Below are 18,369 nucleotides of genomic sequence, written 5' to 3'. Positions count from 1 at the left end.
GATGAGAGCTGTATATATATGCAGACATCCGCGTAGTTCCTGTGACGCAACAAGAGAAGTGTTGACAACGATGCCTTTTCCTTGTTTGTGACATGCGCGAGCAATCGTGGCCCTATTCGTTGAAAAGCGTCGAGTAATACGTAGTTAAGGTGACCCTGAGTGGTCAATTGTCTAAATTATGTGTGCATGTTGTGACTATCACTAAATCCGGAGATAAAGAGAGAAAGGGAGGGATAGATAGACAGAGTGAGAGAGAGAGAGGGAGTGAGAGCGAGAGATATAGAGCGAGAGAGAGAGGGAGTGAAAGAGAGAGAATGAGACAAAGAGAGCGAGAGTAAAAGCGAGAGTGAGAACAAGAGAGAGAAAGAGAGCGAGGAGTGAAAGATAGAGACACAGCGATAGAGAGCGAGAGAGATAGAGAGGATGAGACAAAGAGAGCGAGCGAACAAGAGATAGATGGTGAAATAGAGAGAGCGAGAAAAAGCGAGAGCGAGTGTGAGAGAGTGATTGGGTGAGAGAGCGGGAGAGCGATAAAGTGAGAGTGAGTGAGAGAGAGCGGGAGAGAGAGAAAAAGTGTGAGAGAGCGCATTGACATCTATCGTCAAGTTATCTATCTCGCACACACGGTACATAGACAAGCTTTTCTCGGATGTGCTTTTTAACATATCAGGGCCACAGGGTCAGCGTTTAGTCGGTGATATGATGCAGTGTGTGACAGGAAAGCCTTCTTAATGGAGCTGATTTATTGCCTTAGTAATATGTCCCTGATGGATTCCATCGCCGATGCAAATGTCTGACATTGTCCAACAACTTAGCATATTGCTGTGCCAGATAGAGCTGATAGTACCCACTCTTTATATTGTGTCCATAAATACCAGTTATGCTTAACATGACCCTGGTATCATTCCGTTCCTATGGAGGGGCGGTGGAGTAGCCTAGTGGTTAAAGCGTTGGTTCGTCACGCTGAAGACCCGGGTTCGAATCCCCACATGGGTACAATGTGTGAAGCCCATTTCTGGTATCCCTCGCCGTGATGTTGCTGGAATATTGCTAAAAGCGGCGTAAAACCAAACTGAGTCAGGCAGTCCTTTCCTATGGCGTTATCCTGCCGAGATTCAGCTCATATTCGCACGTTAATGGGTGATAGTTACATACATGCATTATGATCGATCGTTACAAGAAAGACCAGGGTTGATCAGTTATGACTAAGGTCAGCGTGGAAACCAAAACATACCACGTGCACAGACCCATTCCTCCGCCCAAGTTAAGACGGAGGTCGTTTTAACACTTCATTGAAAAGTCGTCAAATATCTCATAAGACTGATTTTCACTAACCACAGTAACTACACTTGCTTTAATAGTACTACAGCACAAAACACTGATTTCTGGGCCCTGCTGGCCCATGTCTATCTTCAAGACGTGCACGTATGGTAACTGTCTATCTCCAGCAGCAAGATGTCACAAAAATGCAATGGCCAGTCATCGGCCCTGACGCCTGGGATGTAATCGGACGACGTGTATGCCGACGTTCTCTACCTTAACGGACTGGCCCATGTGCTGCAGATAGAAGGAATAGACTGACTGACTCACTGAGTTTGGTTTTACGCCGCTTTTAGCAATGTTCCAGCAACATCACGGCGGGGGACACCAGAAATGGGCTTCACACATTGTACCCATGTGGGGATTCGAACCCGGGTTTTCGGCGTGACGAGCGGACGCTTTAACCACTAGGCTACCCCACCGCCCAGAAGGAATAGACGATAACTTGACGAATTGTCATTGAGAGATCCATTTTGGAGGAATGGCCTATTGTTGATCACATCATCTCCTTCAAGACATGAAGATCCGGTTTAGAATTGATCTTCAGTAACCCATGTTTGTCGTAAGAGGCGACTAACGGGGGGATCACTTAGTTGACACATGTCATCGTATCCCAAGTAGGTATATCGATGCGCATGCTGCTGATCACTGAAGTGTCTGGTCCAGACTCGATTATTTACACACTGCCGTCAAATAGCTGGAATATTGCTGAGAGCGGCTTTAAACAACAAACAAACACAGAAATCATACGTTCACAGTATAAACAACACATCCATGTTGTTTTGAAGGTTATTTGCGCCTTTACAATACACATCTGTTGCCTGAAATGTAACACCTAGTGCTTCCTTGTTGACTTTATTCGACACCTCTTCGTATTTTTTTATCAGATTTTTCCAATATCGACTGCGTGTTTTTCAAGAGTACACGTTACAGTAGGCTGCGGAATAGTATGCCTTCGGAAACTTGGCAAAATACCAGAAAAATATAATTTTTTTCCACCGTTACCAATACAGAAAGTCATCCACACTCACCAAAGCATAGGGGCGTTGGGGTAGCCTAGTGGTTAAAGCGTTCGCTCGTCACACCGAGGACCCAGGTTCGATTCCACCCACAATGTGTGAAGCCCATTTATGGTGTCTCATTGCTGGAATATTGCAGCGGCGTAAAACCAAGCATCATTCACAAAAGCTGACTGGTTTAAATGTGTCTGACTGGTTTAAATGTGTCTGACGTGTGTTGTTACTGCCCTATCATGCCCCCTTACACGTATACAAATAGATAAAGTAGAGTGAACGTATTGAACGTATCTCTGTAGTCACACTCCTAATGTGGAAATATGGACATCCTGTTTGTAGAGCAGATTAGACGCTAAGGATGTTAACACGGATGTGGTCGAGGATGTTGCTACTTGATTGTGGAGATGTGTCCTGGTCCAAACAGGAGCTAATATACTGCATCCGCCAGTTCATCACTTGACGTGAATATTCACACACCATACAGCAGTCACAAGACGAGTGTATTCACACATCAGCCTGACGTCACAAGACGAGAGTATTCACACATCTTCCCGGCGTCACAAGACGAGTGTATTCACACATCAGCCCGGCGTCACAAGACGAGTGTATTCACACATCTTCCCGGCGTCACAACACGAGAGTATTCACGAATCTTCCCGGGATCACTAGACGAGTGTATTCACACTTCTACCTGGTATCTGGAGAGGGGAGCATTCCCATATCTCCCTGGTACCTTAACCTGGTACCTTGAGACGAGAGAATTCACACATCTACCCGGCGTCGCGAATCGAGAGTATTCACACATCTACCCGACGTCACGAGACTACCGTGGCATACAATTTAGGCCAACATGGCCCATCTCTCCCACGAAGAAAAGATGGCCTACACTGAGATGTTCCTGAAGGTGGACTCAGAAAGTGGGGATGGAGACGGCGCGCTGACAATTGACGAGTTAGAGAAGCTGTTGATATTCTGTGGCCATAGGGTGCCTAGAGCGGACATTACCGTAAGTTCATCTCATCATACCCATTCAATCGTATTTCACCCATGTCATTATGTATTTATCTGACTGTCCGTCCGCCCATCTGTCAGCCTGTCTGTATGTAAATTGTTTATACAGTAGAGATTACCGAGGCAATATTACCATAAACCGTGGAAAACCACTGAGACTAAAGTAAATTAGTACATCAAATTATACTTATCGCATAATGACATCCTTTTGGCATTTAGGCTCGTTTTTCCATAAGTACCATCTGTTATAGTTATGTTTACTCAGTAGTTCAACGGACTTCTTTCCAGAAAGTCTTTGTACAGCTGGATACCGACGAGAATTGGAAGATCACACTGGACGAGTTCCTTGCAGTCCTCCCACGGTTATCTCCCCCTGATTCGGCAGATTTTATGTGAGTTGATAACAGAACACATGGTTGGGATATGTACATACATAGTGTATGCCAGGCATAGTTTGAGGTTTGATGACGCTAAAATGAAGGATCGGGGAACAATAAACCCAGGTAACGCATGTTAGCTAGTTTGGGAAGACATCTGGAGTGATACCGGCCTTCATGGTTTACAATATTGGTGACTTGATAGACCAGTTGACATCCGATAGCTTAGGACTACTCCGTAGAATGCATGTCATTCATCTGCCACGTTTGCATCTCTGTTATCGTCTACATTAACCGGAAATAATTAGACATAAGACATGTCCATCAATACTGAATTTAGAGAATGTTTGAGTGGAATGCTGCATGCAACAGCTAGTTGTGAAGTCACTGTGACACATGAACCGTCACATCTATACGATGGAACACCGTTTTAGTCATAATCTCCATTGCTATAACCTGTTGTCATGCTGACATGATATATTGTATTCATTGTCGGAGAGGATACTTAAAGGATACTTTTGGATGAAAACTATTTAGAAATAGTAGAATAGTCATATAAAGCACACATTTACCCTCAAAACAAATCTTGTCTGATTTTATTGTTATTAAAAAGTTACAATCGATTACCCTGCCTCTACAACCATATCAACGTCATGATGACGATGACGTGCACGAATTGCAATGAAGTGTCATTGTAGTGATATCAACTAATGAATTTGGTATGTGTTATCAATGTTAATGCCGTGAACTATAAGTCTTAACCTCACATCCTGTTACAGCGCTGCCAGAGTTAGACGTATATTTGACGTATATGACGTCAACAAAGATGGCTACGTGACCCAGGAAGAGTTTCAGATCATCATGTCCAAAGCAGGTCAACCACTCAGCAAGATCCAGATACACGACCTTATAGCCAAGTGTGACAAAGACGGAGATGGCAAACTGAACTTTGAAGAATTTCTCACTCTATACGTAGCCTAATAACGGCATAGATATCTGCTGCAATCTGATCTGGCACACGTGGTCCAATGCGAGTCGAAGCATGGACATTTGGACTGGTCACGGTGCGCCTATGCTGTTCATGCAGACTGGATACCCAGTAACGCTGATAGATAACCTGATACTTATAAACTGACGTACAAAAGAGAGTACCCACCCGATGCTTACCATATATGTAAAAATATTAACGTTTTTGTGACATCCGTGTCACAAACATTGTTTCCTTGTTGGCAAAATACCATAGACGTCGTACAATACTGAGGCGGTGTAAGTCACATTCAAACACTTTTCAAAAACATTTCGTTGTTGTTTTTCTTAAAGGTCACATGCAACCAAAAAATCAAACATAATTAAAACACAGTTATCACTTATTCATGACATATAATATACATTGCTGGTTATGAAAAAACATATAAACAAAATTATAAGCGTACAATCGCCAATCAAAAGTGCAATATTTTGTACTTGGGTTTACTTCCCAAGAAACGAAGCAGCCGGGATACCGAACCCAGTCAGAGCGGGTGGGTGTGCACTCAAGTGTAACGGCTGGCTCATTTGCAGATGCCCTCACGGCTCATTGTGTGTGTATATATAGAGATGTTGGGTTTTGTAAATACATGCTCATTTTTTGTGTATAACATGTTGCAATCAACAGACATAATAACATGTCATGTGTACAAGTATCACACCTGCCTGTCTGTGTAATTACATAATGTGACAGAATAATCTCTTCAAATCCAAACGTGTACTGTCTTTTATACCTCAGTTATATCGTCTAATGAGATTCGTCCTGATTACGTTGAGGGGGTGTGTCATCATCATGCCCTGCTCGTGGGTTTCGTCATTGTGGTTAACTTCTAAGTAGATCTGCATAGATTCAGACTTTTGTCCAACATTGAGCTGGCATGCCGTGATGTATTTAAACATGGTATAAACCTCCCTCGCTCTCATGAGCTTCAAGACAGTTACCTGTTATCAGTCCTTGCTTCAGTTTCAACTCTTCCTGTCCCATTTTCACTTTGAAACAGTTCATATTAATGTCTGAAAACCGTTCATATTAAGGGCAGTGCTGATGATTTTAAGGGGTGGGGTGGGGTCACCCGTTTATTCTGGGGAGTTTGGGGGTCGCCAATTTTGTACACTTGGACCAGGGGTGTGGGGTGTCAGTGATTCTGTACATGACAAATTTTAGGGGTTAATTCACATTGTACATGCGTCTGCATACAAATCATCATCACCCCACAATTTACCATTTTGCTGATATATACCCATACCAATAATGGTTGCCGCCTCCTTCAATTTCATGAATAGGTTGGGGGTATTGGCATGAGTATATTTCTTTGATATTTTCATGCACATAAGCAAGTATTGATCAGACAGTCTGTTTCTAAATACGTCATTTTGCGTTACCTGATGCTAATATTACAACTGTTATACTGTCCTTCATCAATGTCTAACACACAGTCATACAGTAATCAAAATCCCTTGTCGAAACCAGTGACAAACATGATTGAATCATACTGAATAATTATGATGCTTTGTGTTGTCAAAATGACATCAGATAATCCAGTCACTTAACACTAGATTTTCCCCTGCGTTCTACGACAAGCCGGACAAAATGCTAAAGGACAAAATGGCGACTGTCACGCGCATTGTCAGGTGACCTCGATAGACAAACGTTGCTAGTATCATAACCATATCAGCTAGATATTGACGGAATGGGAATCAAACGGTATGAAGACGGGATGCAGTGTCTCTAAATCGGCGCTCATGTGTCATATCTTGGTCGGTTCCCAAGCTGTGGGTCGTCTCACTCGTGTCCAAAGGAAGTAAATGTCCTTTCCCGTGGTAATGCTCTATGTCGTTGCTACAGAATACGGACCATTTTGTAGGGCGTACCTTGTGTCACGTGGCTTTCAAAGCTTATAACATCGCGGAAGATACATAGCGGTGTTTGTACTATTCTAAATCTTGTCTGAATCATCTTTACGTCCTGCTTGTATACTGCTATCCTGTGTTCATGCATTACTCATAATCAGAATATTGTAAAGCTTCAAAATGGTCACATCTGTTGCCTGCATTCCGCAAGACTGATGGGACTCTCTATATGTGCAATATTAATCCATATATGTTTAATACATGCTATACTGTGTCCAACCTTTTGTAACACTGGTTGGCGATGGGCTTGCATTTGACGAGTGAGTGAGTTTGGTTTTACGCCGCTTTTAGCAATATTCCAGCAATATCACGGCGGGGGACACCAGAAATGGGCTTCTCATAGTGTACCCATGTGGGGAATCGAACCCGGGTCTTCGGCGTGACGAGCGAACGCTTTATCCACTACGCTACACCACCACCCCTGCATTTGACGAACCTTTGAAGACAGTTGAATATGTTCGTTCTGGAATTGATTCATGCATCAACTCCAAATACCATTAAACAATTAATGTCTGTAAAATTCAATTTGTTAATGTCCTTAACAGCTATTTATATAATGTTTACGTTAAGAAATGATAAATCGTATGTCATAGGCAATAAGACAATATTTCTGTGAATACAACTGTCAACACAAATGAGTGCTACAGGGATCTGACGTGGCCTGATTCTGTTGGATGCACATAAAAATGGCGACAGATTAATGAATACAAGCTGGCGGTTGCTCCTAACACAGTATCTATTGACGCATATCTACATACATACAGGATCTCGGGATATTAGGTGTCTTGTGAGAGACGCACTATACAAGGTTGAAGCTGTGGAATACAATGCAAGGTTTGAGTTTTCTCTTGATTCTGTCTGTGTATACAACGTTATAGATGGACATCGTGACGTGTTTTAATGAAATTGCAAGGCATTAGTTTCTTGTAGATGTTTCAGATCAATTTAACCTCATCTCATCGAATTTAGTAGTGTTACTAGGCAACGAAGTGGTCTATTTTGCATCAGTTGTTGACGCTGATGATTAATGTATTATTGCTGATGTTTAGCTAAAACATATATAGGTGAAATTTGTGAGGTAGTGAGTCTTGTTTTAAGCCACCTTTAGTAACATTCCTGCAATATCAGGGTGTACCTGAACTGGGCTTCACACATTGACTTATGTGGGGAATCGACATGGTTCTTCGGCGTGACGAGCGAACGCTTTAACCACTAGGCTACCCCACCTTGTGGAATATGTGCATGTGTTAGTTGTGAGTATATAAATATTCAGGTATTTCTTTTACCTTTCTGACTACTTAATGTTCTCCAGGGCCACATTTCCCTTACTGAGTAGAGTATAATAATAGTGTCGAATATCTAAATACCTGGGCATATATAGAGAATGTTACCCAAGTGTCTACTGATATCAAATATATCCACAAGAGTTGAAAAAGTTACAAATATTTTTACCTTTTTCAAAAATCACTCTTCATTAGTTTTCAATGGAAAATGTACACCTCTGAACACTGTACTACCATTAGACTTGCAGTGTAGCGATGTCATAGCATTGTGACGTCATCAAGATCATGACGTCATAGCATTGTCAGGGCATTGTACAAAATCTACTGTCAAAACGACATCTCCTTGGAGATATCGTATGATCTCAAACAAGCAATATCTCCTGTGGAACCCTGTTTGGATGATAAGAACTATAATTACATACATATTGGGGTTACTTAACTATGTTGAGTTAGTATACGTCCTTCTAAGATGCCTAGCGGTTAGAACAATCGAAAAAAAAAATACATTATCAGACAATAAAGGTATAGTTTTTTGATGACGCAACAATTGAATGACGTTATCCCGTCACTGCGCCATTCTAGTGTGCCCCCTCGTAATCGAACCATTTTACATTACGTCACAATGTAAGCGACGTCACGATGCATGTCAGTTGTCATCGCCTCGTACGGCCTCCTACAGTAAACTACACCGTTGCATCCACTTTCTTGGTTTGCTGTTGCTTCACGCAGCTAACATCACTGGTGGAAACATTACGTTTATGTTTTACGACGGTTAAAATGTGTCATTTCGACTCACAAGTTTTCAGCGACACGGTAACGTTCGTAATGTTTACATTCCCACAATGCAATTGTGGAATGTCGCTTGACTACTCAACTTCCTCTGGATGTACTGATCTAAACTTACGCTGGTAGTAGAAATGCAACGTTCATATTGCCCCATATGGTTTACGTTAATGACAGATGTAATTAAAATAATTCAGAGAAGATATTTAATCCCAACGTAAACCGTCATCAAACTGTTATCATTTGTTTTTTTCTGGTAACGTTCGTCTTAATGTAGGGGACAGACACATCTATAGAACAGCGCGCCAGTTAGCCCTGTGCGAGGATTCTTAATTTAGGTCACCGACACCGTCGTTTGTTTTCTGCCTTAAATTAATCGTAATTATCTTTAGAAAGTATTAAATTTGGCATCTTAGAAAGAAATACACTTCGCCCTACCATTCTGTATAGTGTAATAAAAACATTTTCGCCCTGAACTATTATAACGTTAAAGCACTCGGACGCAAGCGTCCTCGTGCTTTAACTATAATAGTTCAGGGCAAAAGTGTGTTTTATTACACTATACATGGTGGTAGAGCGAAGTGTATTTCTTAAATAGTGTGCAATGAGACATGAACACAGCTGCTTCTGTCACCCATAGCGGCGAAATACGACGAGGTGAGTTGTAGGGATGACTATTGAGGGGAAAACAACTACTGCGATACCGATAGTCTATTGTAACCAACTATTGCAATGCTATTGCAATAGTTTTTTCTCCTAGATTCCTCAAATGAATGTATAGTTTATATGAAATAAAAACAAGTTGAAATGAAGTTACAAGCAACGATGAGGGCTCCTTGGCTTTAGTTCTATCTAGCCTATTGTGTCTGTCACATATTTGATGAAAGTTGTAATAGTTTTAGTTAATATAAATCATTTCACTGCTAGTCGAATGCTCTTCGACCGTATGTACTGGAAGGTCTTTAAGTTTTGATAAATTCATCACGAAACCTTTTTTTCTTAGATTAAAAAATATCATTTGGGTATCATGAATCTCAAAACAGAAGAACCCTTTGTTCAAACAGCTATCTTAATTACCTCTAACAATCATGAAGAAGATATATACCAAACGTAGAACAGAAACTGATCAGCTAACGTTTGAGATACATACGGATAACTTTCATTGTGTTCTCTAGAGAACCGATGAAGATAGCAACTAAAGTGTGGAAAATATAATTTCACTTGTCCCTCTGTTGTCTTTGGAGATACATCACTGCAATCAGTAGTTATAATCGACACTAATAGCCCACTTGTACAGGTACATTTTGGTCGAAATCGGACGGTTGGTTTGAGAGTAACGGGTGTTTGAATTGTATTTGAGGGTTATGAAAAATTCGTCCAAAACGGAGCCAGAACACGTTTTTGACAGGCGAGCGGATCTTCCAAATTCAGCCGGGGTCGCGGGGGTGATGTACACATGGCAAAAAACTGAAAACAAAAATAACTGCCAAATGGTACCTTTTAGCGACTTGACCCGTCCAGGCAAAATTGTTTGGAATTCGATTGTGCATCTGCACAAGAGATTTGGAAGTGTTGAAACGATTAGTTCTTGAGATATTTGCTGTCAAACTTTGAAATTTTGGAATTAATTTTAAATTATCTCCCCTTTGCTATTGGGCCTAGAGCCTAGAGATTGTAAAGGGGAATATCTTCATCTCGGTGGGCATCTCTGTGATTTTTTGTAAGCGATTCGGAGCATTGGTTTAGGAGGTATGTTTGGTACAAAAATCGACGGAATAATAAATAATAATAATATTAATCCGAACGATTACAATAGGTCAGCCTAAATAGTTTCAGTCTCTTTTAATAACTGACAAGAAACTTGAAACCCTGATCAAGTAAACAATCAAGTTTGTTTAAGAGGTAACAGGGGCGGATAACTCTAAATCAAAGTGAACGAATCTGGTACTTCCTGTATTTTGCGCCGCACATTTATCAACGAAAGTCAATTACTAAACTATCGATAGTCACACATACTATTGATAGTTTTTCGTTTCTACCATCGAATAATTGCTATCGGAGACTCAACAATTGCAATCCATCGATAGTTCGATGCATCGTTACAGCCCTAGTGATTTGTCTTGGGTTCGAATTCAAGATTGGTTCTGGTGTTTTTAGGTCTGTCAAGGTGGGTGTGTGGGTCCAAAAGCTTTCATCAGTTCGTGCTCCCCCTTCACATTCCATCTTATACAGATTATGTGCAGTCAGCCAAGCCGCATGTTGCAACATTCATTCCCCATCAGCTCGTTCCCATGGCAACTGTGGGGATGAAAACTAAGCAAGCACACCATGCATAATTATATTGGGGTGGCGTGACCAAACTATAACTATGGTACGCATCATTCTCAACCAAAGGTTGGTTGGTTTGTTGTTTAACGCCGTACTCAGCAATATTCCAGCTATATGGCGGCGGTCTGTAAATAATCCAGTCGGGGCCAGACAATCCAGTGATCAACATCATGAGCATCGATCTACGTAATTGCTATACGGTGACATGTATCAACCAAGTCAGCGAGCCTGACCACCCGATCCCGTTAGTCGCAAGTATGGATTGCTGAAGAATAATTCTAAATCGGATAGCTGGAATATTGTTGAGTGCGGTTTAAAACTAAACACGCTAACTCACTCATTGTGGACATCTTCAGGTAAGGAAGGACTGTATTAGAGTGAAAGATCTCATTTTAACCATATTGATACCAGTTGGACGAGACTGGCTCATAGGTCAGCATTTGCCTTTTGAGTGACCTATTGTTTTGATGGCGAGGTCACGTAATTGGGGAAAGCGAGGGAAACATAATGACATTTCTTTCCCATGAAAGATTGCAGAAGCGTCGGCGAGGTAGCCATAATGCATAAAGGGACATAACTCCTCCATGCTTAGACCAGGCTCACCTGGCGGGAATTCGCTTTGGGCCTAGACAGTCTATATACATATTTTGCTTAGTATCATTTGATTTTTTTAGATGGTGGTGTATTTGTGTTTGCAGATTTTTGGTTCTGTTGCCAGCGAATAGTCCTTTTGTAACGCCTTGGACAAATCCAGCTTTCAAATGTACTTATTACCCACCATTTGATATCTTTCAAGATATAACTACATTTGTGATAGTGAATATACATGTATTTCACTTATTTTTCGACACAACTGTTTTCACATAGTAAGTAGTCTTTAAATTAAAAAAAAGTGAAATAGCTTTTTCGTTCACTTGAATTTGAGTTGTATAAACAGCAATGTATATTTTTTATGAAAGACTTTATGAAAAAAATCAGCCGTTCGTTTGTTTAGTTATTTAGTTAAAATATATATTGAATAAGGTTACGAATAATTGAGAACCCCAGTAAAACACCCCATCATTTTCAAATACCATCATTAGAGTTCCAGCAAAATAGTTCAGTTAAAATAATACGTCCTTTTAGTAAAGGAAGTCGTGGCTGCTTACAACCAGTACATGCACAACGATATGTACATGTACATTCTGAATTCAGCATGTCTTTTTCAACTGTAGCTATATCGTGGTCTTGTCATATTCTTTGTAATTTCAATTGCATAGTTTCTGCATTAATATGATATTTATTTGTCTGAATTATTAGTCTATCTGTTAATTACCTGTTAATTGAAAGTGTGTTCCTTGACTTCTGTTATATCTAATAAAGATTCCTGCTTTGCTTGAGAGCCTTTCGGCGATCCCGAAGCTAATTCCCCGAAACTAGTTTTAGGAAGAATCAGTTCCCGCTAACAAGACTGTTTCACCTTCGTCAACGGAAACATGTCTTCATAGATCAGTTGTTATTAACAGTTTTAAGTCCTGTAATCTCGTTCTTGTTAGTAAATTCGATTGTCTCCAATTCCAGAATATGTCCACCAGGAGTCAAGCCAGGTCCTCTCTACCCCTAGCCCTTGCCCCCCTCCCCGGGCAGTCACTGACTTCCAGTCCTGGAACGGTCGCCGTACACCACCAAACACAGGTCGTCTCGAGTAACGCACCCAGCCACCCAGTCGGGAGAAATCAACTGCCCCAGGAAGAAAGGAAAGTGTACATTGACCTGTTTCTGAAGGTGGACTCAGAATGTGGCAATGGAGACGGCGCGCTGACCATTGACGAGTTTGAGAAGTTGTTGATTATCTGTGGCCATAGACTACCGAGAAAAGATATTGCTGTTAGTATTATATTTATTTTCTCATGCTGGTGTGGAGATTTATTTAGACCTGTTCATGCCCTGAACAAATATCAGAAAATTCCTATACTTGAATATTGCCGATCTCACTGAATTCAAACCTTAGTTTCCGCTTCCGGTGAGGACATCAGTAACATACAAGTTACACTGAAACGATTTTGATTGACCAATGAAATTACTATATGAATTTGACATCAGCCAATCAGAAAGGAGTTTACACGAGCTATTTCGGCACGAGCTATTTTGGCGACTTCCATTCCAGACTACGCAATAATGTCAGAATTTTTTATAATTCTCGAGTCAGGATATGAAACCTAAACAAAAGTTAGGGAATGTCCCAGGTTGTACGGTAGTACAAAGTCTCTTCTGTTCAAATGTGTATCGAATTGAAGCGAGAGTTGGACCATGATTTGGTCGGAATGAGTCGTACAACCCCTCAGTGTCATTATCCCACATTGACGTTTTCGAGGTTGCATGATTAGAAAACCCATTCCGAATGTCCCTTTCATCATATGGTGGAGGACGATGGGATTGGTCAGTATTTTTGATGTGACGCGTATCTTGAAGTCCTCAAAGCATTGTTTAGCAGCCGCTTGAAGTAAGATCTGTTTATATTATTTTGAGTAATGAGATTTGATTAAGTTCGGTAATCAATCTCACGGAAACATAGATGTGACTTGTATTTCACATATAACAGAAAAAACTAATAATAATTACAGTTCAAACTTTGTTCATTTGAACTGACTTCTTTCCAGCTCGCATTTGTGCAGATGGATACTGACGGAAATTGGAAAATCACGCTGGATGAATTTCTTGCTGTGGTCCCAGCACTAGCTCCACCAAACTCTACAGAATATATGTGAGTAGGAACGAGACATGCCTTCACTGTTACAAACCATTGCAGAGTTGCCTCCCTTAGGCGTACCGGAAACCTTCATACGTAGGTCCCAAATTCCAAGTTCGCACAGATTCTATTTTGGTATGTCAGTACTATGTCCGTGTTCAGTGTTTCATCCAAAGTATCAAGGTCTAAGACCTCCATCACCTCTGGTTTTCTTCATCCATAAAGCTGACAAGCCATGATATAAAACCATTAAACCACAAGCTCGTCACGCCGAAAACCCGGGTTCGATTCCATACATGGGCAAAATGTGAAGCCTATTTCGAGTGTTCGCTGAAATATTGCCATAACCATACCCCCACACTCCCTCATCAGTATGACATTCAATGATATGCCTGAAATGCCGTTGTAATCGGCACAAAATCAAACTTAATCTCTCATTCTTGACTGCAAGATATGACAGGGTAAAGCAAAACAAAATACAAAACACATACAAAACAAAGTAGAAGGATAACGTCATTGTTTTTTCTTAAAACATACCAATTCTCTAAACCTAAATACCTCTCTCTTAAACACTCCCTGAATTAAAGTTTGAAATCTTTTTTAATTTTAATGTATTCAGTATTTCACTTTTCATGCATGTTTGATGGAATGCGTCCATATTAAAGGTCCTTAGGATTAAAAAGAAGGTTTTATGACTCACGAGTGAGTGAGTTTAGTTGTGCGCCGCTTTTTAGCAATATTCCAGCAATATCACGGCAGGGGACACCAGAAATTGGCTTCACACATTGTTCACACATTGTGATCCGTGTCATCAGTTCCCAATTGCGCAGATCGATGCTCATGCTGTTGATCACTGGATTGTCTGGTCCAGACTCGATTATTTACAGACCGCCGCCATATAGCTGGAATATTGCTGAGTGTGGCGTAAAACTAAACTCACTCACTCACTCATTGTGATCCGATTCCACTTAAAATAACGAACTGTCGGATTATCATAGGGATAAAGCAAGAATCCGGTTATGGTTGACATAGTAAGACTTGAGTTTCGCAGCAGCGCCCCGGGCCAGAACTGAAGGCTATAGCTGTTGGACGAATATTTTACATTGTCAACCAAAACCGAAGAAAGGTGTCTCATCCGACACTTGAAACAACCGTTATGAACGCCGGTGTGTCCAACTTACGTTTGCCTCAGTAAAGGTATTACTTCGGTAATTTGGACCTTGACAATTGTGTTTGACAGAGTGTGTTTCTATGATGGCATGCGTAAGAGTGCTTTACCTCTCTTACAGAAACGCTCGTAAAATATATCTGGCTCGGAAACATATTAAGTTGGACAGATTAGCTTCAATACAAGGGGGACTCAGTGAACTCGGTTATTCCGTACCTAGCGGGATTTAGATTTGCTTCATTTAGGGATTTTGTATTGCGGGGAAGGACTGTTTAGGGACTTTGAGACAGGCTATGTCACTTCGAAAGAATCTGTTTGGTGGTCAGCTGGTTAGAGTATTACTTATGGGTTCGATTCCCGTCATAACCGCCTCCGTGGTGTAGTGGTTAGCTATATAGAGCGTCCGCCCGGAGAGCGGAAGGTCGCGGGTTCGATCCCCAGCTGCGTCATACCGAAAGACGTTAAAATATGGTACTTGTTTGTCCCTGCCTGGCGCTCTGCATTAATGGGTACAACAAGGACTGGTCGGCTCGGAGTCCGTATAATGTGTCTGAGTTGGGCATTCATGCTTAATTGCGGCATGGTATCTCAGTGGGCTAGCATTATAAAACCAGCTAAAGTCTGGGCTAGTACAAGCAGCCACACATACACACGCATGTACGTGAAATATTCTTAAGTACGACGTTAAACAACATTTAACCTCGCCTCACCTCGATTCCCGTCATCCACAAATGTTTCTATTCAGTTCTGTTTCATCTCTCATCACCTATCGGTTTATGTTTAACATGAAACATGCTACAGCCGCGATCATGCAGACTAATAAATCTAAAGTATGTGATTAGAAATTTTGTCCAAGTGGTTACCAACAACCGCCCAGTCACATACCTGCCCTGAAGATGTGTGCTGGGAAGATCCAGATGGGAAGAATAGACATAGTGACTTCACTTCCGTGTAGACCCGTGAAGATCCGGGTTAGTATTGGTCTTCAGTAACCCATGCTTGTCGTAAGAAGCGACTAACAGTATCGGGTGGTCAGACTCGCTGACTTGGTTGACACATCGTATCCCAATTGCGTAGATCAATGCTCATGCTGTTGATCACTGGATTGTCTGGTCCAGACTCGAATACTTACAGAACACGTCCATATAGCTGGAATATCGCCGAGTGCGGCGTTATACCAAACTCACACACTCACTTCCGTGTCGAATGGGTCCGGATATATTATGGTAATAAAAAGGTTATATCATACCCTGGATTGTTGAGGATGTTCCTGTCAATGATAACCACAAATTATGTTACAGCGCTGCTAAGATTAGACGCGCATTCAACGTCTACAACGTCAGGACGGCTGGTGGCGTGACGTACAAGGAGTTCCCGGCGCTCATGGCCAGTGCTGGTCATCCCCTCAGCGAGATTCAGATCCAGGAGTTGCATGCAAACGGTCAAAACGCCGGAGAAGAACAACTGGACTTGGAAAAAGCCCTAATAGTTTATGCTCCAAAGTAATGACATCTGAAATTAACTCCCGAAGCTTTCTGAACAAGGGACTGTATACGGCTTGGAGCGGGCACGTGACTTTCTTGTGATCATCGGTTGATTGCCTGAAGCTGGATTGCCTCAATGGTCGGAGACGATCGTTGTTGTCCTCATGTGAACAATAATATTCAAAGTACAACTGTGAGTGCTTAACGTATACTAACATTCCTCATAAATGCGGAATGAAATAAATTGATTCAAAGGAAAAAAACACTTTTGTACTTTTGTATACCGTTCCCTCGAAGGTATTCCCCGCTGTGATAAAGCTGTTACATTGAGTGGCGTAAGACGAACTCACTCTCTTTCGGAAATGCCGAATCGACTAGTATAACTACAAGCCAACGCTCATAATGAGTAAAAGTTAATACTTATATGGCAATGGAAAAAATGTTTGTATGTCTGTGACAAATGCATGTGTGGATGTTAAAAATGGGGCGTGGCTAGTAGTTGGGTTATGTTTGCGTGCGTGCGTGCGTGCGTGCGTGCGTGCGTGCGTGTAATCCACAACTTTGTGGTGAGGAGGGGTAGGAACGGAGCTGTTAGCAAAATATATTACAGTCCCGTCACCCAAAACACTAGATCGCATACTCTAATGTTAAAGTAATAAGAGCGAATTCAATGCTACAGGATCACTTGGTCACTGTAAGGTTGAAAAGCGAAAGAATACTGTTCCAAGTCCAAAATGTCATGGGTGGCCATCTTTAACTCTTGGCAACTGATGTTTTTGGTAGTCTGTCATACAAACCCGGTAACAAATATACCCAATACAGCCCCTGGAAGACAAGAATATGTGGCAAGTCTAGATTACCACAGATTTTCACAAAATATATTAGGGTAACTCTCTGGGTACCTTTTTACTATATTTTAGGAATGTAATTTTCCAACCTTTTTCTAAGTGTATGTTCATTTCAGAGACTAGATGTTTGTCTAGGCTTTTGGTGAATTCTTTGAAGACAAACATGGTAATCTATTCATGATCGGACTTTGCTGACCACTGACTAAATTCTAGAAACTGCGATATTGCTCTCGCCATCGTAGTTTTAACGATATTTCATCCATAACGTTACAACAGCACAATTCAACGCTGTCAGCCTTTGTGAAACAAGTTTCATAAATAAATAAAATAAAATAAAATGAACAAACAAACAAAAAGTATCCTGAACAAGGTGACCAAGATGATGGACTTTCCAGGCATATACATTGTACAGGGGGATGTTATTTGTTCAAATGGGAACACGGATACATTTGGTACAAGTCCAAATATGGTATTGCATGGAGCATCATGTTTTTACTGATACGGAAAGTTGGAAAATGTTCTCCACATGTCTTAAACTCCATAAGCGTAACTAAGACCTGAAATATTTAAAACTGACCAGACAACCTGTGAACAAGGGTCGCATGATGTTGAGACCAAATAATGGATCTGCTGAAATATTGCTGGACATAATACTACACCAACGATGCCAGCGTTGTTGGTAGTGTATGCTGTATCACCCAGATAATAGCAGAATCATTTTACATAACAAATATGCAGGGACCCATTTCCGGATGATCCATATTTCAGGGTACCCATCCTGTTCGACATATATGACGTTATAGTACTGTCGGAAAAAACCCTGTATTTTCTCATTTATCTCTACAATTTATGTAGTTGATATGTGCAAGTGTGAAATATCTCTTAAACTAAGTTCGGCCTAACTACAGTCTCAATGGTAGGGACACAAGAAACGTTGAAAAAGGACTTTACTGAGGAGAGATTAGTGCAGAAATGAGCAATGCGATTTTTTCTAAGTCCAAAACGAATTATTTGGAACAGACCATGGCTGTATGCAAATTAGTGTGCGACGATATTGTATTATAAAGGACACTTTTTAAGTGACCA

General features: G+C 41.2%; 2 protein-coding genes across 2 annotated transcripts; both read left to right on the top strand.

The window, feature by feature from the left end:
• The first annotated feature begins 2,803 nt into the window (after nt 1–2,803).
• LOC124260611 (calmodulin-4-like) lies at nt 2,804–6,140 on the top strand. Its single transcript, XM_046694933.1, has 5 exons — nt 2,804–3,072; nt 3,121–3,342; nt 3,636–3,739; nt 4,504–5,044; nt 5,445–6,140. Exons 2-4 carry the CDS (start codon nt 3,187–3,189, stop codon nt 4,703–4,705), a joined length of 462 nt encoding a protein of 153 aa, XP_046550889.1. The 5' UTR covers nt 2,804–3,072; nt 3,121–3,186; the 3' UTR covers nt 4,706–5,044; nt 5,445–6,140.
• Nucleotides 6,141–6,148: 8 nt separating this feature from the next.
• On the top strand, nt 6,149–16,689 carry LOC124260610 (calmodulin-4-like). Its single transcript, XM_046694931.1, has 4 exons — nt 6,149–7,495; nt 12,616–12,921; nt 13,695–13,798; nt 16,253–16,689. Exons 2-4 carry the CDS (start codon nt 12,619–12,621, stop codon nt 16,455–16,457), a joined length of 612 nt encoding a protein of 203 aa, XP_046550887.1. The 5' UTR covers nt 6,149–7,495; nt 12,616–12,618; the 3' UTR covers nt 16,458–16,689.
• The last annotated feature ends 1,680 nt before the right edge of the window (nt 16,690–18,369 follow it).

This window comes from Haliotis rubra, unplaced genomic scaffold (assembly GCF_003918875.1).
Source record: "Haliotis rubra isolate DU_JTF1 unplaced genomic scaffold, ASM391887v1 Scf77, whole genome shotgun sequence".
NCBI classification, from domain to species: Eukaryota; Metazoa; Mollusca; class Gastropoda; order Lepetellida; family Haliotidae; genus Haliotis; species Haliotis rubra.
The sequence above is the reverse complement of the archived record's forward strand: the minus strand, read 5'-3'. Positions and strand labels throughout refer to the sequence as shown.

What these genes read in the sequence shown, in the direction of transcription:
- LOC124260611 (XM_046694933.1), top strand. Translation starts at nt 3,187, where the DNA reads ATGGCCCATCTCTCCCACGAAGAAAAGATGGCCTACACTGAGATGTTC. An exon ending in TGCCTAGAGCGGACATTACC is followed by an intron (nt 3,343 to 3,635) that starts GTAAGTTCATCT and finishes ACTTCTTTCCAG; the next exon opens with AAAGTCTTTGTACAGCTGGA. An exon ending in CCTGATTCGGCAGATTTTAT is followed by an intron (nt 3,740 to 4,503) that starts GTGAGTTGATAA and finishes ATCCTGTTACAG; the next exon opens with CGCTGCCAGAGTTAGACGTA.
- LOC124260610 (XM_046694931.1), top strand. Translation starts at nt 12,619, where the DNA reads ATGTCCACCAGGAGTCAAGCCAGGTCCTCTCTACCCCTAGCCCTTGCC. An exon ending in TACCGAGAAAAGATATTGCT is followed by an intron (nt 12,922 to 13,694) that starts GTTAGTATTATA and finishes ACTTCTTTCCAG; the next exon opens with CTCGCATTTGTGCAGATGGA. An exon ending in CCAAACTCTACAGAATATAT is followed by an intron (nt 13,799 to 16,252) that starts GTGAGTAGGAAC and finishes ATTATGTTACAG; the next exon opens with CGCTGCTAAGATTAGACGCG.